This window comes from Lampris incognitus, chromosome 4 (genome assembly GCF_029633865.1).
Source record: "Lampris incognitus isolate fLamInc1 chromosome 4, fLamInc1.hap2, whole genome shotgun sequence".
Lineage (NCBI taxonomy): Eukaryota > Metazoa > Chordata > Actinopteri > Lampriformes > Lampridae > Lampris > Lampris incognitus.
Window position 1 is genome coordinate 3,070,968 of NC_079214.1, and position 26,600 is coordinate 3,097,567.

Here is a 26,600-nt window from a genome sequence, read left to right on the forward strand (position 1 = left end):
GGATGATGAGAGTCAAACCTTAAGTACTGATCAGTATGTGTTGGTTTACGGTAAACATCAACAATCAGATGTCCCCCATTATCAGTTGCAATTTTACAGTCCAAGAAGGCTAACTTGTAATTTTTCAAATCCTCCCTGGTGAACCTGATGTGGTGTCCACAGAGCTAATGTGGTCGGAGAAACGTGGTACATCCTGAGATTTAATTTTAACTCAGGTGTTGTCCACAAATCTGAACCAATAGCTAGGTGGTGTCCCTGGATAGGACATCAGAGCCTCTTTTCCGCTTCCTCCATATACAAGTTGGCCACTACAGGTGAGACTGGGGAACACATAGCACACCCACACTCAAAGAGGCCATCTATGTGAAAAGGGAATGACCATCCCTGAACTGGGGCGGGGGGGGGGTGCTAAGAGTACATCGGTCACCATCTTACAATGCTGTGATTGCAAACATTCCCCAATCCTCTGTGAATAGTACACATGGCCATTGTAACTCTACTTAATGATCACTGGCAATTTGCATATGAAACTGGTTGCTGGTTTTGGTTGTTATGCCACTGTATTGTTTGTAAGGGTTGGGACACCTGCAGTCAGTTGAGACTGAAGAAGTCACTTATGCCCCTTTTCCACTACATGGTGCCGGCTTGACTCGACTTTTTCATTTTCCATTACTGGAAAGTACTGGCCTTTTTGTAACTGTTACCATTTTTCTGGTACCACCTATGTCGAGGTTCCAAAAAAACTGGACCAGGTACCAAAATCAATGCAGACCAGCTACACTGAGGGGGTACTGTTACGGTAATGGAAAACGACACTGCGAGTCGAGTCGAGTTGAGTTGAGCCGGTACCATGTATTGGAAAAGGGGCATTAGATGAGTAATGAAATGTTTCTCCCACCAAACGTTGTGTCCAGATGAACTGATTCAATGCTCTGTGATTTCCTTACCTGGATTATTGAGCATGCATCAAGGCATTAGCTACAAAAGTATTCATTACTCACTTTTTGTGATTTATTCTGTTAAAAGGCTCTCACAAATTTCCTGACAAAAGGACATTTAGATCTGTAAAACGCCTAACACACCACAATCTTTTAGACCCACACGATAACGTCACAATAACAATCCTACTCAGTTACAACTGATGGACGAGTGAAATACTGATTATGGCTTATATGAGTAAGTGTTTCAAGAATTAAGACAGGTCTGGCCAAATGGTGTCGGAGCCACATATGCAACACATGCATGTTGTGTTTTGTTTGATGAAGCTAGGTACTCATGAAGCTGAACCTTACGTTAACGCCAGAGCGCTGACACAACATGATGGTTATCAAGGTCATGGTATTTAACAAGTTTGAACTGAGATGCTTCATTCCAACACTCAAACACCATGCAAACTCAGAACATAGGCATGCCATCACACCATGTGCATCAATACAAGCTTTCACACACACACACACACACACACACACACACACACACACACACACACACACACACACGGAAAGGCATGGCTACCTGAGAAAACTTTTTCTTCATCTCATCGAAAATACTCTGCCTGCAACTCCAAAACATGCCCTAATAATACATGGGGGGGGGGGTAAGGGGTGGCAACAACAACATTCAAGATTAAACCAGCAGACAGCTGTTCCAGAGCTTTTACAGGAAAAAAAAAAGAGTTGTGCAACATGCTGGTCTCGGCATCCAACGGTAGGCCTGAGTTTCTTACACATTCTATAAATCCTGTTTTCAAATCAACATCTCTCCTAAATGAAGAGATGGTAACCAGCAGCGCTTTTCCTCCGATACACTCACAAAGCTCTGATTTCACCAAAATCCGGCCAACAGGTCTCACGGAGTGGCTTCAGTGGACAACAGCAGAGTGTATTATCAGATTAAAGCTATTTTTATCATGGATGATATCACACAGCGCTGACATGGAGCCACAGATACGACAAAGCACAGGCTGTTAACTTTGTCTTTTAAGCTACAGTGGTTTCTAAAAAGGCAGAAATGTATCTATGTATCATAATTAGTATATTTAGGGCTCCAGATGGCGACTAAAATGGTCGCCAATGCAACTAACTTTTTAATTTTACGACCGTTTTTTTCCTGCCATTCGCCACCATTACACACAAGCAAAAGAAAAAAGAAAAAAAAAGAAAAAGAAATGGCCATCTGTTTTGTTTGTGTACTGAACTCTCATCACCTCTTTTGCCTGCGTCTACATGACCTATCGTGTGAACTCCTGTACGGTTTCCAATACATAACTTCCTGTCCTATGGCTGTACAGATGAACAGAAGCAATGGTTGAAGATAGTTTAACGTCACGTTTATCGGGTTAAAAATTTGAAGTGTTAACTTTATGAACGGTGTTTAATTTAGTTCGATAACAGTTTGAATTTAGAAGTTAAATGTGGCTAACTGCGTAGTTAGCTAGCATTAGCCAGCTGGCAAGAAAACGAAATGCGCAAACGAAAATCTGATTTTTTCTCCCTCCCTGCCCATCCAAACCCAGCCTCCTCTACATCAGATGCCGACGATGACGAGACCAACGCAACCAGTTAAAGTTCTCAAGTGACATGTGAGTCATCCCAGCCTGATTCCTTTACAGACGATGACAACCAAGTGCAGCAAGTGGAGTCTTCCTCTCCCGTCCCTGTGGCTCCCATCCCTACAAGACAGTTTAAATCAGCTTGGCTACAAGAGTTCGCCTCGTTAAGTTATGACAAGGGGAAAATGTGCTGCACATTTTGTGCTCAAGTAGGACAAGAGATTGCCGGTGAAACAGGGTTCATCACCAGTTTGGGTCATTTTAAAAAAGAAACCGCGAAGAAGCATGGTGAGTAAAAAACATGAGAATGCCAGGGATTGTGTCATTGCACCATCTGCTCCAACACAGCTGATTCAAATGATCAACTCATGAACTTCTGAAGCCGCTTCATAACAAACTAATCATTTAAATCAGCTGTGTTTGAGCAGGGAGAGATCTAAAACATGCAGGACAAGTGGTCCTCCAGGACAGGTTTGGGAAACACTGGTGTAGACCATGGAAGGCAGAGCAAACAAAGGCAGACAGTAAGGGGGAAAGAAAAGGCAGTGTGAGGCAGCCCTTTAACAGTGTAGCCTATGACATCACTATATTTTGGCTCCTGAATATTTGATTTGGCTCCTAAATAGTTTGGGTTTATGGTTCCTATATATATATATATATATATATATATTTTATATATTTTTTTTGTTAACTGCAGCCCTGATATTGAATGTCAGCAAGACTCAGCAAGCATCTACAAAAATGTTTTTTTCCTGTTACTACCAGTGTTCCCCAGGGCTCTGTATTGGGACCCCTCCTATTTGTTATTTAGTTATTACCTCTTGGCCACATTTTCATGAAATTTGGCATTCAATTTCACTGCTATGCAGATGACACCCAGCTTTATCTATCCACCAAGCCTACCTCCACTCTTTCACCCACTTCCCTTTCTGACTGCTTACTAGAAATTAAATCCTGGTTTTCATACCACTTCCTCCAACTTAATAGTGATAGAAACTGCGGTCCTCCTATTAGGTACTAAATCTACTTTGGCTAAACCTGATAGTTTTTCTCTTACTATTGACAATTCTATTTTTCCTCCATCGCCTCAGGTTAAGAGTCTGGGTGTCATCTTGGGCAGCACATTATCTTTTGAAGCTCACATCAACAATGTTACTCGGTCTGCATACTTCCACTTACGCAATATTAATCGTCTTTGCCCGTCACTTACACCTAACAGCACCGCCACACTCACTCACACCCTGGTTACATCCCGTATTGACTACTGTAATTCTATTCTCTTTGGTCTTCCCCTCAAGTGTCTTCTAAACTTCAACTGGTCCAGAATTCAGCTGCCCGTATCATTACTAGAACTCCTTCCATAGATCATATCACTCTTGTTCTTCAGCAACTCCATTGGCTCCATGTTAAATACCGTATTGACTTCAAGATCCTGCTTCTCATATTTAAGGCCATTAATAACCTAGCTCCTTCATATCTTTATGAACTCCTTCATATCCACATGCCCTCCCGCACTCTCAGATCCTCTTCTACTCTCCAGCTCACCACACCATTGGCCCGTCTGACTACCATGAGATCTAGAGCCTTCAGTCATTCTGACCTCCGCCTATGGAATTCTCTCCCACAAGACATTCACAACACTTACTCTCTTTCAACCTTCAAATCCCATCTCAAAATGCACCTTTTCAAACTGGCATATTCGGTCTGATCCATGCTTCATTGAGTTGTGTGCTGATGAGATGATTTTATACTTATCTGCTGTATTAAATTTTTACTGTCTATCCTGTTTTTTGATCTTATGCTGTCTGATACAGTGCTGCTTGTTTTTTCGTTTTTTAATTGTTTTCTGTAAGGTGTCCTTGAGTGCTCTGAAAGGCGCCCACAAATAAAATGTATTAAAATAACAGATTTGCCAGTTTGTTTTAGCAGCAGCCACAGGTCACTACCTACTTTTATCCTTTTTAGCAAGGCTGGCCATTAAAGTGGTGAATGTGGCCATTGAATTTTGGAATTCTTCCAACTACTATGTCTGGTCAACAAAACATCTGACGGCAAGGATGACAGTGAATAGGCACCTAATTGACTTCTGTATTGTAAAATATAGAAGCCTATAAAATAGACCCCAGCCAGCTCGGTCACCTGACTAAACAAGTATTCCATCCATCCATTATCCAAAACTGCTTATCCTGCTCTCGGGGTCGCGGGGATGCTGGAGCCTATCCCAGCAGTCATTGGGCAGCAGGTGGAGACACCCTGGACAGGCCGCCAGGCCATCTCTCTCTCACACACACACACACACACACACACACACACACACACACACACACACACACACACACACACACACACACACACACACACACACACACACCTAGGGACAATTTAGTACGGCTGATTCACCTGACCTATATGTCTTTTGACTGTTGGAGGAAATCAGCGCACCCGGAGGAAACTCACACAGACACGGGGAGAACATGCAAACTCCACACAGAGGACGACCGGGATGACCCCCAAGGTTGGATTTTCCAGGGGCTTAAACCCAGGACCTTCTTGCTGTGAGGTGACCGTGCTAACCACTGTGCCACCGTGCCGACAACTATTTCAATTTGTTAAAAAAAAAAATCCTTTGGAATCTGGAAATTCCACTGGTATGTATTAAATCCACCAATGTCTCACGGACATGTTCTGGTCTGTATGAACACTACACATTTACTAACTAGATACTTTGTGCTTTGTATACGCCTGCATCAAGCCCCTTTGTATCCCTGGTGTTTTAAGTCATCTTTACTTGCCGTCGTACTGAAGGGGCAGCTCTGATCTTTTGGTGAGGCCCATCAACTGCTGGAGGAAGACTAACAGGTGGATGTCACAACAACAGCATGCTATTAAGCACTGCTCAATACTTCAGCACAATTAGTTTCTCAGATAATCATATGAGGTATCATTCTGAATTGGAATAAAATGGAATAATAAAACATCGACTGACTGTGGTAATTTAGCAAGTGTTCAAAAATATGGTTGAAACAAATCAATCTGCTCATTACATTGCTATGACATATGTTTTGCTAAAAAAAAAAAAAAAAAAAAACAAACTACGTAAATAAAACAACCACTACACAAATGGATGGCCCAACACAGAAGGCCATACTCCTCAGGACAAGACTCAGCAGTTTATCTACACCTAAAGGAGAAGACACACTCCTTCCAGGACAGCAACGTACACATTTTAGACAGGGAAGATAGATGGTTTAAAAGAGGGATGAAGGCAGCCGTCTATGCGAAACTGGAAAAACCATCCCTCAACAGAGGAGGAGGTCTGCGACACCACCTATCTCCCACTTACAATGCCGTCCTTTCATCTCTACCTAGGAGACTCAAGAAGCCTGGCCTCCAAGAACAACAGTCGGTCACTAACGGCTCCAACGACTCTCATGACCACTGAATGGAGCCCTAACGAAGTCGAAACTAACACCTCCAGCGACCGTCGCTGCTTAACATCAGAACACAGAAGAGCCATTGACATCAATAGCTCTGGTAACGACTCCAAACAGGATAAATGTCTTGAGTTTCATCAGCAGCCAGTCAGACTAGCTTGGTCTAGTCAGAAAGGCACGAACTGATGAAGCCTCTTGGATGAGAGGCGAAACGTCTTCACAGATATAACCAAGTCCAGTTGCACTTGATTCAACTCCTTTGGATACGTAAATAAAGTGCCAATTAAATATCAGGGTAAATGGGGTGTCCAGGTGGCGTGGCGGTCTATTCCGCTGCCTACCAACACACGGATCGCCAGTTCGAATCTTGGTGTTACCTCCGACTTGGTACAGACACAATTGGCCATGTCTGTGGGTGGGAAGCTGGATGTGGGTATGCGTCCTAGTCGTTGCACTAGCACCTCCTCTGGTCGGTTGGGGTGCCTGTTCGGAGGGGAGGGGGAACTGGAGGGAATAGCGTGAGCCTCCCACGTGCTACGTCCCCCTGGTGAAACTCCTCATTGTCAGGTGAAAAGAAGCGGCTGGTGACTCCACGTGTATCAGAGGAGGCATGTGGTAGTCTGCAGCCCTCCCCAGATCAGCAGAGGGGGTGGAGCAGAGACCGGGAAGGCTCCGAAGAGTGGGGTAATTGGCCAGATACAATTGGGGAGGAAAAAAAAAAGGGGGGGGGGAATCCAAAAAAAAAAATCAGGCTAACTATCAAGTCAGGGTAAACTGGGGCAGCAGATCTACTTCATAGATTATGAAGTAGATCCTGAGGATGTGAAACAAGCATCCAGGGTAAAGAGGTAGTCTTTAAAAATGTGTGATAAACTTTAGTAGAAAAACATTTGTTGCTACACAAAATCATTCACTTTCGAGTCCAGTTTAAGGATTTCATGATTTCTAATTTGATTTCCTTTCTCCTCAGTTTAATGCAATGTTTGCCCACTTTCCTTATTTTTCCTCACTGTCACATTGAAGTAAAGTTTGAACCAAATCAATTTTCTATTTTTTCCTTATTTTTGACTTAAAACAAAATAGGGTGGCATGGTGGCACAGTGGTTAGCGCAGCTGCCTCACAGCAAGAAGGTCCTGGGTTCGAGCCCCGGGGTAGTCCAACCTTAAGAGTTGTCCCAGGTTGTCCTCTGTGTGGAGTTTGCATGTTCTCCCCGTGTCTGCGTGGGTTTCCTCCTCCCACAGTCCAAACACATACAGGTCAAGTGAATCGGCCATACTACATTTTCCCTAGGTGTGTGTGTGTGTGTGTGTGTGTGTGTGTGTGAGTCCTGGCGGCCTGTCCAGGGTGTCTCCCCACCTGCCGCCCAATGACTGCTGGGATAGGCTCCAGCATCCCCGCAACCCTGAGAGCAGGATAAGTGGTTCGGAGAATGGATGGATGTTTTCAACTACTAACTATAATAAAGTGACGTTTGACAGATGAAATTCTCTTTTACTGCGCCCCAAAGGCCATTCCTTTTGCTGTGGCTTCGGACCTACGTACACCCAGAAAGATGACATGACAATGTGGCGCTCGATCACATGGTTGTTCTTGTCTTCTCATGACCTCTATGATCAACACAGGTCAGATGACACCTCATTACTAAAGCAGAAACCTTACTACTTTCCATGAAGCCCATGCCTCCAATGCAGAACTGTCCTTCAAAGACAGTAGACAAAACCCGTTAGTCCACGTCAAAATCCTGCAGAACTCTGATTCCTGCTTATGCTCCTCAGAGCATAAACTCAGTGACACAATTGCAAAATGTATTACATTTTCCTTGATGCTGTGCATGGAAGTTGACGTCAAACATCTATGGACACATATGTATTTTCTATCAAAAAAAAATTAACTGATCTCACAGCAGGTATATGCTCAGTTTTAACTTATGAAGTATTCAGTAGGCACGACTTTAAGTCTGAGTGAGATTCTTAATATCCAAACAATCAGACAAACTGAAATACATTCACATTTTTGTTTAAGGATAGTCATAAAATGTGTTTCTGTAGGTCAGCAACCCAGTAATTTCTGGAAGAGAACCTCTTGTGAAGAAATTGCCAAGTTGAAAAGGACTGAGGATTTCCATTTCCTTGTAGCTTTCCCATTTTTATATCCTACTGATTTTACAGTGCATTCAATAAATAAGAAAGATGAAACAGTCTGCACAGCGTTTCTGTAATCCACTGAATTCCATCAGTTCATCTGATATTGACCACGCCTCCTCATGCTTGTCCTCCCAAAACAATACAGTTAAAATTTAGTTAGTTACAATACATCCATCCATCCATCCACTATCCAAACCACTTATCCTGCTCTCAGGATCGCGGGGATGCTGGAGCCTATCCCAGCAGTCAGTCATTGGGCGGCAGGCGAAGAGACACCCTGGACAGGCCGCCAGGCCATCACAGGGCCCGCCCACACACACACACACACACACACACACACACACACACACACACACACACACCCACCCAGGGACAATTTAGTACGGTCAATTCACCTGACCTACATGTCTTTGGACTGTGGGAGGAAACCGGAGTGCCCGGAGGAAACCCACACAGGCAGACACGGGGACAACATGCAAACTCCACACAGAGGACGACCCCCAAGGATGGACTACCCCGGGGCTCAAACCCAGGACCTTCTCCCCCCCTTTTACTCCCCGATCGAATTTTGGCCAATTACCCCACTCTTTCGAGCTGTCCCGTTCGCTGCTCCACCCCCTCTGCCGATCCAGAGGGGGGCCGCAGACTACCACATGCCTCCCCCGATACATGTGGAGTCACCAGCTGCTTCTTTTCACCTGACAGTGAGGAGTTTCGCCAGGGGGACATAGTGCGTGGGAGGATCACGCTATTCCCCCCAGTTCCCCCGCCCCCCTGAATAGCTGCCCCGACTGACCAGAGGAGGTGCTAGTGCAGCGACCAGGATACATACCCACATCCGGCTTTCTACCCGCAGCCACAGCCAATTGTGTCTGTAGGGACGCCCGACCAAGCCAGAGGTAACATAGGGATTCGAACTGATGATCTCCGTGTTGGTAGGCAACAGAATAGACCACTATGCTACTCGGACGCCCCGAGAGCATCAACATTTAATCATTCCAATAAGTCTCTGTTGATTGTGACGCTAGCCAATACTGAACCTGCAGTGACAGTAATATTACACATCAACCAATATCACTGCAATATGGTGTAAACATGCCAGATTTAGACAAAAAGCTCACGTTAATTTCCATCTGCTGTTCCTGGAATGAACATATTAAATCATCATTAAATCAAATCACATTAAACATCTTCCCAAATTATTGTGGGTAGGTGGCGGTGCAAATTCACGTTTGCACCTGCCTCACCCAGTACCGGTGTGGGAAGATGGCGTGAATTCATGTTTGTGGCAGCCTCACCCACTACTGTCCATGTAGTGTCTATGTCCACGTCTAAGTTTGTCTTCGTTTGACGGCTGGGAGAGCTTGGTCTGCTGTGCCCTGTGGGCCCAGGGACCACACCCCTGCCTGGAGCTGTGCCCAGAGAGGTAACACCGAGGGCGGTCTGACACGACGCATAAGTGAGGCAGGCTAAGCTAACTGCTAGCCCAAGCAGACCGGCAGTTCCGATAACACCGAGGGCGGTCTGGCGGTGGCCTCGCCTAGCTTTGACTGTGTTGTCGTGTGGAGTGCGGGGAGGTGTGTCAAAGGTGTCTGGCTGGGAGAGCTGGCATTAGATCAGCTGAGGGAGCCTGGCTTGCTGCATCCTGTGGGCCCAAGGACCACGGCCCTGACCGGAGCTGCCCCCGAAGAGCAAACACCGAGGACAGTCTGACAGGACGCAGAAGCGGTGCAGGCTAGGCTAACTGCTAGCCCATGCAGAGCAGCAGTTCCGACAGTCCTCCTGGCTGGCGTTCGTTCTCCTGGACAGTGATTTTTTTGTTTAGTTTAGATATATGTGTTAGTTTGGATATGTGTGTTCTTGTCGTTTTTGGATGTGTTCTTGTCTTTGTGTTGCACTGCTGTGGGCTGGGGAAATGATGTTTTGTTTCATTTCATGTCCGCAAGCGCATGAAATGAAACGACTAAGTGTTTTGGATTCTGATTAAGATAGCACACCAAAACAGAAAGCACATATTGATGGGGGGGGGGGGGGCACCAAATGTTGGAGGCAGTGTGGACTTCAGGAAGCCAACCACTGGCACATATTCTGGGAGTGCCCAATGATAAGACCTTTCTGGGCAGAGCTTCACAAAGCATTGAAAAGCATACTTAATAATGATCTGCCCTTGCAATTTTCCACAATATTCTTAGGAAATGCCAATTTCCAGGCAGGACGGCCGGATGAATATTTATTTGGTATTTTGACATGTGATGGTAAAAAAGCACTCACAAGACATTGGTTACTTCCTGAACCCCCCACAATACAGGAGTGGATAGATATAGTAAATCTACTCCTGTATTTTCACGACGTGTCTGGTGTGTGGTGTGTGTCTGTGTGAGAGTCTATAAACGGCCAAACGAAAGCACTTGGGGCCTTGATTCTTTTTGGAGGGTATTGGGGATGATCAGGGGCACCTATAAAAAATAGCAGAACATTAAAATTATGCATAATTATGCATAAATATGCAAAATATGAATTTTTTTAAAAATGGCTAAAAACCACTTTTCTCGGCATTTCAGATGATTCTGAGCATCTTTGATTTTTTCACCCCCATAAACAATTTTTTCTGGGACTTAGAAACGTTTTGGCATTATGCAAAATATATGCATTTTTGCAAAAATGCACTTATGATCCTCATTTTTTTGGGAGGTGGTAGGTATTGTTCCAGAGAGGACCAGAAAAATAGCAGAAAATTAAAATAATAATTATGCATAATTATGCAAAATATGCATTTTCTAAAAATGGCTAAAAACCACTTTTCTCAGCATTTCAGATGATTCTGAGCATTCGGGGGGAGGGAGTTGGAGTGGGGGGGGGTTTAGGGGCAGGGGGAAGGCGGTTAGCTGGCAGGATGAAGAGGAGGGAGATTTAGACGGGTGGAGAACCAAACCGCTACATTGTAGCGGGGTTCTTCTATGACATTTATGTTATGGAAAATATTACTTTTTCCCTCCGTCTTCAGAAAAAGAAGTTTGTTAAATTCTGGACCAAGTGGGTCAAATATGTGAGGCCCTTAAGGCCAGATTTTGTGGAGATATTGAATTAATTAGATTTTAATACACCCTTTCTCTCTACCCTCACACTCCTCTTCCCTACCGTGCATTGGGAACCTTCACACTCTCCCTACCACAAGCTTGGAATCCTCATATCACCTCTCTCCTGTATAGTCTTATGTACACACGTTACCTCTCCCAAATTGTATAAAGTTCTTAAAGCTTGCCTTTTTTTATGTGTGTGTATATGTATGTATGTGTGCGTGTATATTTTTTATGTATATATGTGTATCTGTGTATATGTGTGTGTATATATATAGTTTTTTGTTTGTTTGTTTGTTTTTGGGTTTTTTTTTACTTTCTTGTAAGTTTAAAAAAAAACCTGAATGGCAGAAGAAAATGAAACTGTTATTGTTTTGATATACGTACATTTTGTAATTTATACTGCTGTGAAGAATAAAGAATGAAAAAAAAAAGATAGCACATTAACACAGTCGTATTAGCTTTTTATTATGGTAAATGAAACCCAATTTTGTATTTCACTGTCAGTGTTCGTGCTTAATGCACAAAGTTAATATTAAGTTAGCTAATGTGAATAATGTCAATTCAAAAAACCAAGTTTCAATAGCAATGTCATGCCAGTCATGGCAATGGTCGCTACATTACATACATCAAGCATCCCCGCGACCCTGAGAGCAGGATAAGCAGTTCGTAAAATGGATGGATGGATGTATCTATTAACTTATTTTCCATAATGGAGTTGACTTTACCTTTAAGTATGACAGCTATCTTCATTAGCAACTTGCTAGCAGCAGGTCCGTGTTGCAGTTAGCCAGTGTGAAGCTCAGATGGGGGGGGGGTGCTCAAAGTGGGCTAAGTCAAACGTTTGACTGTGCCCACATTGAGCGCTGCCCCGATCTGCTTCCTTCCATTGAGCGTGGAAAGGTTTGAACCCGCAAATTGCCATTTGTGGCTATATACTTTATTATTTTCAATGCTATGACAATATGGATTCCTTACTTTACGCACATCCAAAGACACACACACACACACACACACACACATTCATACCTAGGGACAATTTAGTACGACCGAGTCACCTGACCTACATGTCTTTGGACTGTGGGAGGAAACTGGAGCACCCGGAGGAAACCCACGCAGACACGGGGAGAACATGCAAACTCCACACAGAGGACGACCCGGGACCACCCCCAAGGTTGGACTACTCCGCCACTCGAACCCAGAACCTTCTTGCTGTGAGGCGACCGCGTTAACCACTGTACCACCGTGCCGCACAGACATGAAAATTTGAGACTGAATTTTATAACATTACAGCCAACTGACTAAATGAGGGATTGACTTTTGTTTCACATTCACTACTTCTATCAGCAACATCTTTGGAGTATGTGCCACATCTAAGCAATGGTTGGTTAGCTGTTTAAGTAGCTGGTAGAGATATACAAGCCCATCAATTATCAGATCAGCCTAAAAGGTTGATTTTTAATCTCTGATTTGGCTCTACTAATTTTTCCCTGTGATTATTAAATGCTATAAAGGTCTATTGAGAATGAACGAACTCATATTCATGAAGCTTGGTTTCATAGGCCTTGTGCTTGTACATCTTTCACATCAGCAAACACTTCTGGAGGATTCCTATTTGAACTATTAGAGTGTACTCAGTAGAGTGCAGAGCCCCACCAGGTGTATCGCCCCTTCTCCAGTAATCAAACATGGCAGCAAACCCTCCCCTTTTTACCTACCAGGCGAAGGGAAAATACGGAGGCACTGCCTGCATATCACCCCTTCTCCAGTGCTCAGACTGAGGAGAAAACCCAGGTGAGGAGTTAGCACTTAATTGTGGTGTAAAATGGGTTTTTCAATGGGTCTGAATCACCGTAACCATGACAGGTCCTTGATCATACAGTCATAACTGTGCGCAATAATTATTAGGCTAACAGGCCCAATAGTATGCAGATTAGCAGTGGACAGATACATGCACACGAACAGAAAAGCCAGTGTTTTCCTGTCATTACAAGACTTGTGCAGTGCCCAAGTCAACTGAACAGGAAATACGGGGGGGGGGGGGGGGGGGATTTTTTTTTAATATGCAGCGCTAAAGCTAAAAACAAAATCTACCTAATAAAAACATTTGCCGGTCATTCTGTAGATGCACAGCCTCCTAGGTGAACCCTTGCACAAATGCGACCAAGTCTAATATGAAATTGCGCTTTCCAAAAAGCAAAGGTTTGCTATGCGACGACTTTGCTCTAACCCCAACCCTGTCTTTATCTTCATGATATAATAAAGCTGAGTAAACCGTTAACACACACGTGTCCAGCCCAGCACCCCCAACAACTACAGGCTGGTAGCGCTGACATCACAAGTCATGAAGGTATTTGAGAGGCTGGTCCTGCAGCACCTCAAACCCCTGGTGAGCGACTTCATGGACCCCCTGCAGTCTGCATACCAGGAGAACATCAGTGTGGTGGATAACATCATCTACATGCTACATACAGCCAACAAACACCTGGAGAGGCCATCCAGCACAACAAGTTATGTTCTTTGACTTCTCCAGCGCCTTCAACACCATCCAGCCACTCCACCTACCCGACAAGCTCGCAATGACGCATATAAATGGATTATGTCAGGCTGCGGGGCAGTCGGTCGGACACGCTGGTGTGTAGCACCGGTTCCCCAGGGACCTGTGCTGTCATCATCTCTGTTGACCCGCTACACCTTGGCCTTCCACTTCAACTCTGAGATGTGCCACCTACAGAAGTTCTCCGACAACTCCTCCATCGTCGGCTGCATTACGGACGACAATGAGGGGGGAGTACACACACCTGGTGGAGAGCTTCGTGAGGTGGTGTGACAACAACCACCTCCAGCTTAACATCGGTAAGACCAAGGAGATGGTGGTTGACTACTGATGGAGCAAGAAGGGGATTCCTGATCCCAACACCATCCAGGGGGAGAAGGTGGAGATATGAACACCTACAAGTTCCTGGGAGTACAAATGAATAAAAAACTGGAATGGTATGATAATGTTGAGGCCCTCTACAAGAAGGATCAGAGCAGGCTGTACTTCCTGAGGAGGCTCAGGTCCTTCAATGTGTGCAGCAGGTTGCTGAGGATGTTTTACCAGTCGCCAGTGTCCTATTCTTTGCCGTGGTCTCCTGGGGAGGGGGAACCAACGTGAGACACCAGCAAACTGAACAAGCTGGTGAAGAAGCCTAGCTTAGTAGTTGGGGTTGACCTGGATTACCTGGAGTTGGTGGCAGAGGGGAGGATAAGGAGGAAGATGGACACCATCTTGATGAATCCTTCCGATCCCCTCCATGAGGAGCTAATGGGGAGGAGGAGCTCATTCAGTCACAGACTGATTGCCCCCTGGCAAACCACGAAACGTCTCAGCCAGTCTTTTGTACCAACAGCCATCAGGCTTCATAACAAGCCTGCCCCCCTTACCCGTGCCCCCCTTCCCTGCTTACCCCTCTTGATTCAGTACCACAATTACCAACTGTCCCCTCCCTTCCCACCCCCCTCAGAACTACCCCCTTCCTTTCCCCCCTCCCTCTTGTCCCCCCAGCCACCTATACTTACTGACATAGATCTATTTATTATCTGATAGATCCCTTATGCCTGACAACCTAGAGTCCATAGCTCATATCTACTGATGTTATGTTGTATGTATGCCCAATCTACTGACTGTTGTTGTTTGTCCAGGCAGCCATGGTTGATGTGATGTTGACGATGATGTCTCTTTTTGCCTTGCTACTATCTATGCCTGAATTTCCCCCACGGGGAATCAATAAAGGTTATCTTATCATGCGGGACATACATGTATGGCTGACTCAGATCGGGCAGCGACAACAATATGAAACACTTCCTGTTTTGACAGCAACCTAGAGGAAGTTGTTCCTTTACAACGTTTGCATTTTTTGGATTATCAAAATTCTTTTAATAACTTCTGATCATGTTGTTGACCGATCAATATCAACTGTAGATGTGAGTCGTGCATGTGCACCGTTGACTTAGATCGGACAGCGACAGAGAGCAGCGTTAGCGGTAGTCAAGTGAGCCAGAGAGTGGATGAAGAGAGGGAGCAGTGACAGCGAGAACAAATGTCTTTCGAAGGTTTTGAATCACTGCAGCCAAGACAGGTTTGTTTTTATCATACAGTCATAACTGTACACAAAACATTTAGGCTGACAGGGCAAGTAGTTTGTGATCCACTAGTTTGCAAAATTAGCTGTGGACACACACACACACACACACACACACACACACACACACACACACACACACACACACACACACGACCAAACGCATAAAGACTATTCAATACTGTCAGTTCTTAATACATTCATTAAAATACATACAGGACATTTTTCCTTTTGAATGCCGTGAATTTTCTTACAGGCTGGGGTACCAGTGGCACTTCATAATGAAACTGTGTTTTCAAGGAAGCATACCTGTAATCTGACAAGTGAAATTAGCCCTGGGGTAATTCCGTGTGTATGGCATTACTGGGGTATAATTCATCTTCACGTCCTCCATGGCTTTCTCAACTTTATTCATTAAAAACAACCAAACGGGACTACTGTTAAAGGATACACAATACAAAAGCCATGTAAACATGTGTGATATGTGATGCATTTAAGGCTCTATCAACTACATCCAGCTTTGCTGCCCCCGCCAGCCCAGCTCATAAATAAGCAGCAGTGATGTATGTGTCAGGCTCAGCACATCTCTGTCACGGAAGTTACTTAAGGTTAAAAAAGCTGAAAACATCCATTCATACTGTTACCCTCCAGACCTGGTACAAGGCATCAACAAACGACAAGTCACACAGGCTACTGTACAACATTTCGATATTTTTATCCTCCATTATTACTCCAAATGTAATATCCTTATAATCTAAATTGGGCAAATGAAAGTCCTTCTCAGATATCCCAATTTTGAAATAATTCCCAAAAGGCTCCAGTATGTCCTAAAGTTTGGACAACAGAATCACAAAACGTACAATTGTTTTTATCAGTGTTAAATCTTTGTCTCAGAAACTCATTACAAGGATAAATACCATTTACCATTTTAAAATGGTAAATGTTTCTCTCTTTTGGGTAACAATGTCACCATGGCACACCTTGTAGCTGGGTAAAACAAGAGGCGTTGACAGAGATCTAATTGAAGGTCTGGAGTACATTACTGAACTTGATCAGGACGGGGCCACAGAACTGAATGCACAAAGTTATTTTCCTATTAACGTATTATACAGTATAACTATTTATGTATTATACAGTGTAACTATTAATGTATTATACAGTATAACTATTAACGTATTATACAGTGTAACTATTAATGTATTATACAGTATAACTATTAATGTATTATACAGTGTAACTATTAATGTATTATAGTGTAACTATTAATGTATTGTAATATACAATATAACTATTAATGTATTATACAGTATAACTATTAATGTATTATACAGTATAAATATGAATGTATTATACAGTGTAACTATTAATTTATTGTATTATACAATATAACTATTAACGTATTATACTGTATAACTATTAATGTATTATACAGTATAACTATTACGTATTATACAGTGTAACTATTAACGTATTATACAGTATAACTATTAATGTATTATACAGTGTAACTATTAACGTATTATACAGTATAACTATCAATGTATTATACAGTGTAACTATTAACATATTATACAGTGTACCTATTAATGTATTATACAGTATAACTATTAACGTATTATACAGTATAACTAATAATGTATTATACAGTGTAACTATTAATGTACTATACAGTGTAACTATTAATGTACTATACAGTGTAACTATTAATATATTATACAGTATAACTATTTTGCTTGCCCTATATTACATGTGTCATTATATAAATATCTATCCCTCAAATCACATTTGTTCTGTATTAATTTTTATGGCAGTTGTTATCATGTCATACTATTGTTGTGCTATTAATTACTGTTGTCACTGTTGTATATTTCATTGCATTTATTTCCTTGTCGGGACAGAAGGCTGGTGGAGGTGCGGATGAGAAGGAATGACAAGAAGCTGTAAAATATGGTATTTATGTAAGTGAGCATGTTAGATTCTGTAGTACTTTCCAAAATAAAAGCCAAAACAAACTTTAAATTGACAACAGCTGAGAGAGCTAGAGCTAGAGCTGTTTTTGTTTTTCCAATCACCAAAGAATATGATGGCAATGATCCCTGGTGGTTAACCCAGTTAACTTAAAGGCCATATAGAGTTTGTGTGCGTCCATGCATGATGATAAATACAGGTTACACACATAACCTGTCCCCGACAATCACGTTCAATCAACTAACTTTAACCTCGTTGCTCCCAGCCACGGCTCACTGAATCAAAGTCTTCCTGACAGCACGTCAAACTGATTCACTGTGTTTGTTGAGCTAATGTAAGTAAGTAAAGTTCATTTAATATAATACCTTTCACACAGCAAGGTCACAGAGTGCTTCACTAGATTAAATCTGTTAAAAATAAGACCATGAAAACGGTAAGAAAGAAACAATAATACAAACAACAAAAAACCCTAAAAACACACAAAATTACAAACACTACACAGCACGAGGTGAAACAAAGGCCGGTTTGAACAAATGAGGCTTCAGCTGCTTGTAAAGGCGTCAACAGAGACCACGGATTGTATTTCTATAAGCAGAGTGTTCCACTGTGTCAGGGCCACAACTTCAAACACACGATCGCCTTTCGTTTTCAGTCGATAGCAAGAGACAACCAGCAAGCCCTGGTCAGAAGACCCAATGCCCCTTTTCCACTGCATGGTACCGGCTCGACTCAACTCTACTCGCTTTTTTCGGTTTTCCTCTGGGCAAGTTAGGGATAGTACCTGGTACCACTTACTTGTTTTGGTACCACCTCCATCAAGGTTCCAAGTGAGCTGAGCCGATACTAAAAGCTGACATGAAAATATCACTATAGATAAATAAAATAAAATAAATATAAATATATTTATGTAAATATAAATAAAAACTTTTAAAAAAAAACTAGTCAACACACCCACAAATGACCAGCGGGGGGCTTCGCTGTGAGGGGATACTATCTGCAGTGGAAAGTGAAATCCCAAAAAGTAAAGTGAGTAGAGTGGAATAGAGTAGAGTGGAGCTGAGCCAGTACCATGCAGTGGAAAAGGGGCATTATAAGCGACCTACTGGTGATGTGGGGATGGAGAAGGTCACAGATGTACACGGGTGCCTGGCCATGCAGGGCTGTATATGTAAAAACAAGAGCCTTAAAATGTCTCCTAAACTTGATAGGAAGCCCATGTAAATAATATAAGATGGGTGTGATGTGAGTCGTCCTGCTGGACCAGGCCAACAGCTTTGCAGCAGCGTTCTGGACGGTTTGCAGACCGTCCAGGGACGACTTGCTGAGGCAGGTGAAAAGGGAAGTGCAGTAACCTCGCCGGGACGATGTAAAAGCATGAAGGATCATCCTTCACTCAGGCTGTGATACAACAGACCTGAGTTGGGCAATGTTTCTTAAAGGGGAGAAACGAAACATGCACGGGTCAGCACTTTAATATGTTGATCAAAGTACATACCCTGGTCAGATACAACACCGGGATTTCTAACATTACTGCACTGTAGAGCTGAAGAAAGGGACCCAACACACTGAGCAAAAACAACTAAATGAAGAAAAGAAAACATCTCCACCGAGGAAGAGGGGGACCTACTGAGTCCACAACCTCACAGACCAGGAAAGGCACTTAGCAAATTTATCTCACATATAATTACATGACAAACGGAATATATTCAAACACAATTATATCATATATACTATAAAATCAATATCATCCCCCAAACTTCTAACTAACCTAACATTAAAGGGCTTCTTGGCCCATAACATCAGCACTGGGAAGCGTAGTGTAGTTAGCAGTATGATGGAAACGAGCTACGATTAGCATTAGCATTGCCGAGCTGCGTCGTGCTGGGAAACAGTTGAGTCCGTCATTATCCTGACGTTGTTGCGGGGATTCCAGTAAAGCCTGACAAGTCGACTCTTTTACTTGGTAAAGTCACCCCGAAAACATCCAGCCAAGGCGTTGGACGGGTCACGGTTTCTCATCTCCGGAGTTAACAAGCTAACGCTCGGGACGACGTTAGCCAGGTTGCACCAAGCTAACCCAGTGTGGGGAGCTAAAGTTGTTAAACCAGAGTTAACCCCGCAAACACTAATGCCAAGTTATCTCCGCAGTGAAAACAGGTAACATTTGTGTATTCGACGGGGACAGATTAGTTTAGCTTCGTAAAGTGGTGATATGACTGTTTATTTTAAACTGCCCGGAGTCGTTGCTGTCTGCTTATACAGGAAGCTAATGCGACCGGCTAAGCTAACAAGCTAATGTACTCGGCTAAGGTACTATGGGCATATCTGCCTAAGGTTAGCTAGCTAGGGTAGCTAACTTTATTCTAGCAGCGAACTAACTGCTACTGCTAAGGTACACACTGCATCGTCACCAGAGGCCGTTCTGGTCCTGCCGATGGAGTTGTTTAAATGTTCGCTTGTTAGCCGCTAACATTTTAGCCTGAACGCTCCAAAGTTGAGTGGCTCAGAAGTTTTTCTAGACCGAGTGGTCCTGATCCGCGGTGGTTCTTACGAACCGGTTCGGATCCGCGAATAAGCTCACCTCTCTGGGAACGAGCTGGTTCTCCTCGCTGGACACGATCTCCATTAGCACTGGAGTTTTAGACACACATCTATCCGGGCCGAGAAGTCAGCGAGAAAATGTCGCGTCCCTGAACGCAGACATGGTTTGTGTTGCGTTTGTTTCGGGTTTGGACCTTCGGATGACAAAGTCAAACTTGTCCAAACTTGTAAAGCTTCTCTGCCCGATCGCGACACACTTTTTCCTGTTAACGCTACCCAAGCAACAAAGTGACCTGCTATCAATGGAGAAAAAAATGGCCGGTATTCAACTCTCGCGAGACTTCGCCCGCAAGTTTTGGGCCCCCTTTTTTAATCTATTTAGTCAAACAAGTAACAGAAAAAAAGTCATTTCAGAAAAAAGCAATAAGTTCTCGCAGGTAAACAGCATCAAGGGAAAGATGAGTCCAATAAATATACAAAACAAAGTGCATAAACTACCATTTTTCACGTTTATTTCTGTGTTTTTGGAATAGAAAAATGTTGTAACGTGTTATTTGGCTTGAATATGTCATGTCATCATCAGCCGCTTATCGGGTCGGGTCGTGGTGGTGTGGCCCCTCGTCGTCGGTCTGCGTGTTGCGCAGCAGCAAACGCCTCGCCAGGCTGCATATGTGCGTGCTGACGGAACGCTCGTGGAACAAGAGAGACGAGTGTTACGGGTGGTATTATAGCGCCACCCAGTGGATGTTGGCTGTAGTCAATGTTACGTAAGGCAGTGGTTCTCAACCTTTTTGGGGTCCTGGACCCCCTGCGTATTTTTGATCTACCCTGAGGACCCCTCCACCTGATCTTGGGGGAGGGGGGTTGCAATTTGTAGAAACAGTAGAAACTGCATTTTAAATTGCACTATAGCATTTATTCACTCTTTGGGGCAAAAATAAGAACTTTCAGTTGTAACTTAGATATAGTTAACAAAACAGAATTCTTATGCAGTAACTTTCAGATATATGTAACAAAACAGAATATGTATTCAGTAACTTTCAGATATATGTAACGAAACAGAATATGTATTCAGTAACTTTCCGATAAATGTAACAAAACAGAATATGTATTCAGTAACTTTCAGATATATGTAACAACACAGAATATGTATTCAGTAACTTTCAGATATATGTAACAAAACATAATTTTTATGCAATAACCTTTAACAATACAAACGGGAGCGAGATCTCTTATTAAAATACAATAAATTACACTTGTGAAACAGATGTAATTAGAGAAAAAAGTCCTGTTACCCTTTATAGTTTAGGTAGATAAAGGTCTCAGTCACATTTGAGTAAAATAATCCTATTTCTATAAATGTCATAGGATCTTTTTTTTAAAGATATTTTATTTTCACGGACCCCTTGCAATTACACCACGGACTACTAGGGGTCCGCGGACCCCCGGTTGAGAAACACTGACGTAAGGCACGCAGTCTCCTGCGGGCGCCAGTTCATCTCTGTATTGTTGGCAGTGGCGGATCTAGAGATTTTTTCCTGGGGTGGCAAAGGGGTGGCAAGACTGTGTCCCTGAGGTGGCAGCTGCCACCCCGTAGATCCGCGCCTGTGAGGGGGAGGGGGATTCTAAATCGGCGACTTCTGTTTGAGATGAGCTTGGTGCGGGTCTCATTGACCTTCGCCATGCATGTACATAAAATATACTTTAAAAACATATTATCTGATTTATAAATGGGGTGGCAACAGGGGTGGCAAGACTGTGTCCCAGAGGTGGCAGCTGCCACCCCTTGCCACCCCGTAGATCCGCGCCTGATTGTTGGTACTTACAGTTCAACACTAAAGCCCCTTAACTGTTAACTTGGAGTCTGCCTCGTTCTTACACACCACTAGCTCAAACATGGTATCAGAAGTGGACCTTTGATTCGGCGATTTGGTGGCTGAAGAGATATTGAGCTGTCAAGCGAGTTTTGCAAGTTTGTTGGTTTGCTAATGCTTGCCAACCATACCGCAGCAACAGCAGTGACTAGCCATGGCCGCGACCATACCCCCGCCAGCTCCGATGAGGCTCAGTGGCGACCTGAGTGCGAATTGGGAAATCTTCCGAGCAGAATATGAAGGTTATGCTTTAGCCACACGGCTGGTGGACAAGGACAAGAAGGTCCAGGCGGCGACTCCGAGGAGTGTCATGGGAGTTGAATGTGGACATGTCTACAAACACAACTTAAATCTGACTGACGCACAGCAAGAAGACGCGACCGTCATCCTGGACTCATTGGAAAGGTATTTCAAACCTGCTAAAGATGTGATTTATGAGCGCTACGTTTTTGGCTGTTGTAAACAAGAGGAAGGTGAAACAGTAGACTGTTTTGTGACACGACTCAGAGAGAAAGCTTCCACATGTGAATATGGAGCCCTGAGAGATGACTTAATCAGGGACAGGATAGTCATCGGCATTGCTAAAGGGGACACACGCAGACGGTTGTTAAGGGAAAAGGACTTGACTCTAGCCAGTGCTATTGAAGCATGCAGAGCAGCAGAGCTGAGTGATTTGCAGTTGAGACCCATGGAGCAGGAGAGATCCCTCGTGGACAATGTCAATGTTGTAGGGAAACAAATATTCAAAAGATCAGCCAGTACTACAGAGAAAATGAGTGGGCGCCCCAGACCACAAGGTGGGGGCCTCTCCGCATGCAAATACTGTGGCACAGCACATGAGTGGGGAAGAGAACACTGCCCGGTGTATGGCAACACCTGCAATGCTTGTGGCACAGCCAATCACTTTGCGAGAGTTTGCAATAAAGATAAAAAAGGATGGTAAACTCCACGTAGTTGAGGGACTGAACACAGATAAAGACAACACAGTCATTGATACAAATGATGTGTATGCAACAGAAAGCATTGCTGCAGTGGGAACAAAAGGCAAGAAATTGTTTGTCAATCTTCATCTAAATGGCAAACTACAGAGATGCCAGTTTGACTCGGGAGCTACGTGCAACGTCATGAGTCTCAGGGACAAGAAGAGGCTAGCTCCCAGAGAGAAACTAAAGCATAGTAGCACCACACTGAAAATGTACTCAGACCAAGGTCTGCCATCATTGGAGGTCCTTACCACTGAGTGTGCTGTACAGGGCAGCAAATACAAGCTGGATTTTGAGGTCGTAAATACACGACAGTTGCCACTGCTGTCAGGGTCCATGTCAGAGGAGATGGGGTTCATACACTTCACCATCCCAGAGGAGCTCAGAGTAGAAGGGCTCAACGCAGTGGATGACAGCCTCACCGTGCCTCTCACCAGAAGTAGAGTCATCAGAGTATATCAGGATGTCTTCACTGGTCCTGTGGAGGCACTCCCCGGAGAGGTTCATTTCGACTTGGCTCCAGCGGTTCAGTCGGTGCAAAGTGCACCACGCAATATTCCGGTGGCTATGAAGGAGGCTGTGAAAGCTCAGCTCGACCGATACGAAAGAGAGGGTCATATCACATCAGTCAGCGAGCCCACGAATTGAATCAACAATATGGTCATACCAGAGGAAACAGCTGTTGGAAGGGCTTGAGGGAGTGGAGCCTATAGCTGACGACATCCTCATAGTTGGTTGTGGCGACAGCGAGGAAGAGGCAAACAAAGACCATGATGACAAGCCGGTAGCCCTTCTGGACCACTGTCGACACGTGAAACTGCGGCTCAGTGTCACGAAGCTTCAGTTTAAAGTGTGAGGTGCGGTTCCATGGCCACATCCTGTCTGCTGCAGGTCTAAAAGCTGATCCAGAGAAAGTCAAGGGCGGTTTTGGACATGCCACCCCCATCCGACGTCAAGAGTGTGCAGAGACTCATCGGATTCGTCACGTACTTGGCTAAGTCTCTCCTGCGGCTCTCAGAAGTATGCGAGCCTTTGAGGAGACTCACAGACAAGGACACAGTCTGGCACTGGCTGTCGAAGCACGATGCAGCTGTCAGGGAGATAAAACAGCTTGTGACACAGATGCCTGTGCTGCGATACTACAATGTGTCAAAACCCATCACAGTACAGAGTGACTCCGGCCAGCATGGAATGGGCTGCTGTCTGATGCAGGAGGGACAGCCTATCGCTTTCGCGTTGAGGGCACTCACGCCTCCAGAGCAAAACTATGCGCAGATAGAGAAGGAATGCCTCAGCATAGTATTTGCCTGCCAGCGTTTCCATCATTATCTGTACGGTCGAGACAATATCACAGCAGAGACAGATCACAAACCCCTCATAGCAATCTTCAGCAAGCCTTTCCTCAGTGCTCCCAAGCGCTTGCAGAGCATGCTACTGGCTCTTCAGAATTACAACCTGAGGGTGATCTACAAACCAGGACCGGACATGTTGGTGAGTGACACATTAAGCAGGGCTGTCACTTCCACAACACATCCTGGCTCTATGCATGCAGAGCACACAGTCTGCAGTATGGTGGACGAGCAGCTGGGAATTGAGCATATAAATATGGTCGACTATCCGAATGTCACAGACAAAAGGCTGCTACAGATACAGCAACACACAGACAACGATCGACAGCTGCAAGTCATGAAGTCTACTATCCTGAAGGGTTGGCCCGCTGGTAAGGATGAAACAGAGCAGGCAGTCAGAGAGTTCTGACCTATCAAAGAGAAGCTAAGTGTTCAGAACGGAGTCTTGTTTAGGGGGCAAAGAGTGGTGATCCCAAAATCATTGCATCCTGAGATGCTTTCCAGAGTACATGGCAGTCACATCGGTGGCGAAGCCTGCTACAGACAAGCACGGGAGACCATATACTGGCCCTGAAATGCAGAGCTAAATCAAGGATTATGTCAGTAAATGCTCTACATGCAATGAGTATGTGATTGAGCAGCAAAAGAAGACAATGCTGAGCCATGAACTGCCCACTCGCCCCTGGCAAATCGTAAATCTGGATCTTTTCCAACACAGTAGGAAAGACTTTCTGATGGTAACTGATCACTACTCAAATCTCTGGGAGATTGGTGACAGACCTTAGCGTGGACACAACAATAAAATAATGCAAGGCTCAATTTGCTCGTTATGGGCAACCTGACAGGGTCATTTCCGACAACGGGCCCCAGTTCACCTGTACTCAGTTCTGCCAATTCGCTGTGGAGTGGGGATTTGACCATATCACCTCCCCACCAAGGCATCCCAAGGCCAATGGGAAGGCAGAAGCAGCGATCAAAATCACAAAGAACCTGTGCAAGAAAGCACTACGGGATGGCGAGGATGCCTGGAAGGCAATCTTACAATGCAGAAACATCCCAACGGAGGGTATGGACAGAAGTCCTGCCCAAGGACTGATGTCACAGCGTTTGAGGTCAGCTCTGCCAGTGGTTGATGCACTTCTTGAGCCACGCATCATTACGTGTGTCATAGACAAACTGCGGCACAGGAAACAAGTCTCGAAACTCATCTACGACAGGCCTGCTAAGGACTTACCTGAGCTCGCAGTGGGAGAAGCAGTTCGGATGAAACCACTACCAGGGGACAGGACTGGCATCTGGCGACAGGGAGTCTGTCTGCAGAAAGTGGCCCTATGGTCATATCTGGTAGAGGTCGAGGGCTCCTTGTATCGTCGCAATCGAGTCGATCTACGTATGGCAGAGCCAAGGCCATCACAAAACCCTAGGGCCGGCCCAGAGGGACCTTCATCTGAATGCAGTGGGTCTTAGCCACAGAGTGAAATGACGGAGGGTGAGAGGGCATGCACGTTCTCTCCTCACCCTCTCCCAGCAGGCTCTCCAGCAGTCCACGGCCTCCGGGCCCACCACAGACTTGGGACACCTCTGCTGTCCCATCGTCACCCCTGTCCCCTGCTCTCTCTCGATATGGCCATCAGATATGGTCTCCCAGCAGACTGAACCTATATAAACCCACAGGGACTGGTTCTAAGGTTCAGTGTTTAGGCAGTCTGGGGATAGTGGCTGAAGGGAAGGGGGTAGATAGACAAGCTGTTTAATTGTTTTTTAGATCTAGATATAACCATGTCTTGGGTGAAGTTCACAAGTTGTTATTTCAAGAAGGGTTTTGTTTACTTAAAGGAAAGGGCGATGTTGCAGGTGCTATTATAGCACCCCCCAGTGGATATTAACTGTAGTCAATGTTACATAAGGCACGCAGTCTCCTGCGGGCGACAGTTAATCTCTGTATTGTTGACTGTAGCGGAGCCAGAGCGGGGGCATGGGGGCGGTCGCCCCAGGGCCCACAAGGTCGGGGGGCCCCGTTTGGAGCTCTGTTGCCGAGTTTACGAGCGTCCGTGAACGCACCGGGTCTCGGGACTCCGACGCATTCAGTGACACACTCGTAAAGTCGGCAAATGATAAAAAATACAGTGCAGTACGGGGCCCCTATACATAGATATTAACGGCCCCTATAAAGGCTATAGCCTTTTTTTACGACTGTTCATGAATGCATCGGAGCTGTGATCCATCTGTGATCGGTTGTGACGTGTAACTGCGTCACACTGCCAGAAGGGGGAGTGAGTAAGCATTTTTACACTTGACAGAACTGGACAGTTTTATGAATGAATTTGAGGGAACTGGCAACATTTTTTTTTTGTTCTTCAGAACAAGCTTCTGAACAGGTTTGTCTGACAAAAGTGGCTTTTCTATTCTTTCTTAGACACGTAGGCTGCTTGGCTCAATAAGGGACCATTTGTGTTGTTTGCTGGATAGGATGAGATGTCCGCTAGTTTACAGTTTTTGAATTTTAAAATGACTATCACAAGGGCTCATCGAGAAGCTCCGCCCCCTTTGTGCT

At 44.5% G+C, this 26,600-nt stretch overlaps 1 protein-coding gene across 2 annotated transcripts in view; it reads right to left on the reverse strand.

The window, feature by feature from the left end:
• The window catches only part of usp47 (ubiquitin specific peptidase 47), a 67,913-nt gene extending 47,810 nt beyond the window's left edge, over positions 1 to 20,103 (reverse strand). For both annotated transcript variants that reach the window (XM_056279264.1, XM_056279263.1), the window contains exon 1: positions 19,881 to 20,103. In XM_056279264.1, the coding sequence (XP_056135239.1) occupies positions 19,881 to 19,925 (45 nt within the window). In that variant the 5' untranslated portion in view covers positions 19,926 to 20,103. The remainder of the gene's footprint in view (positions 1 to 19,880) is intronic.
• Positions 20,104 to 26,600: the final 6,497 nt, after the last annotated feature.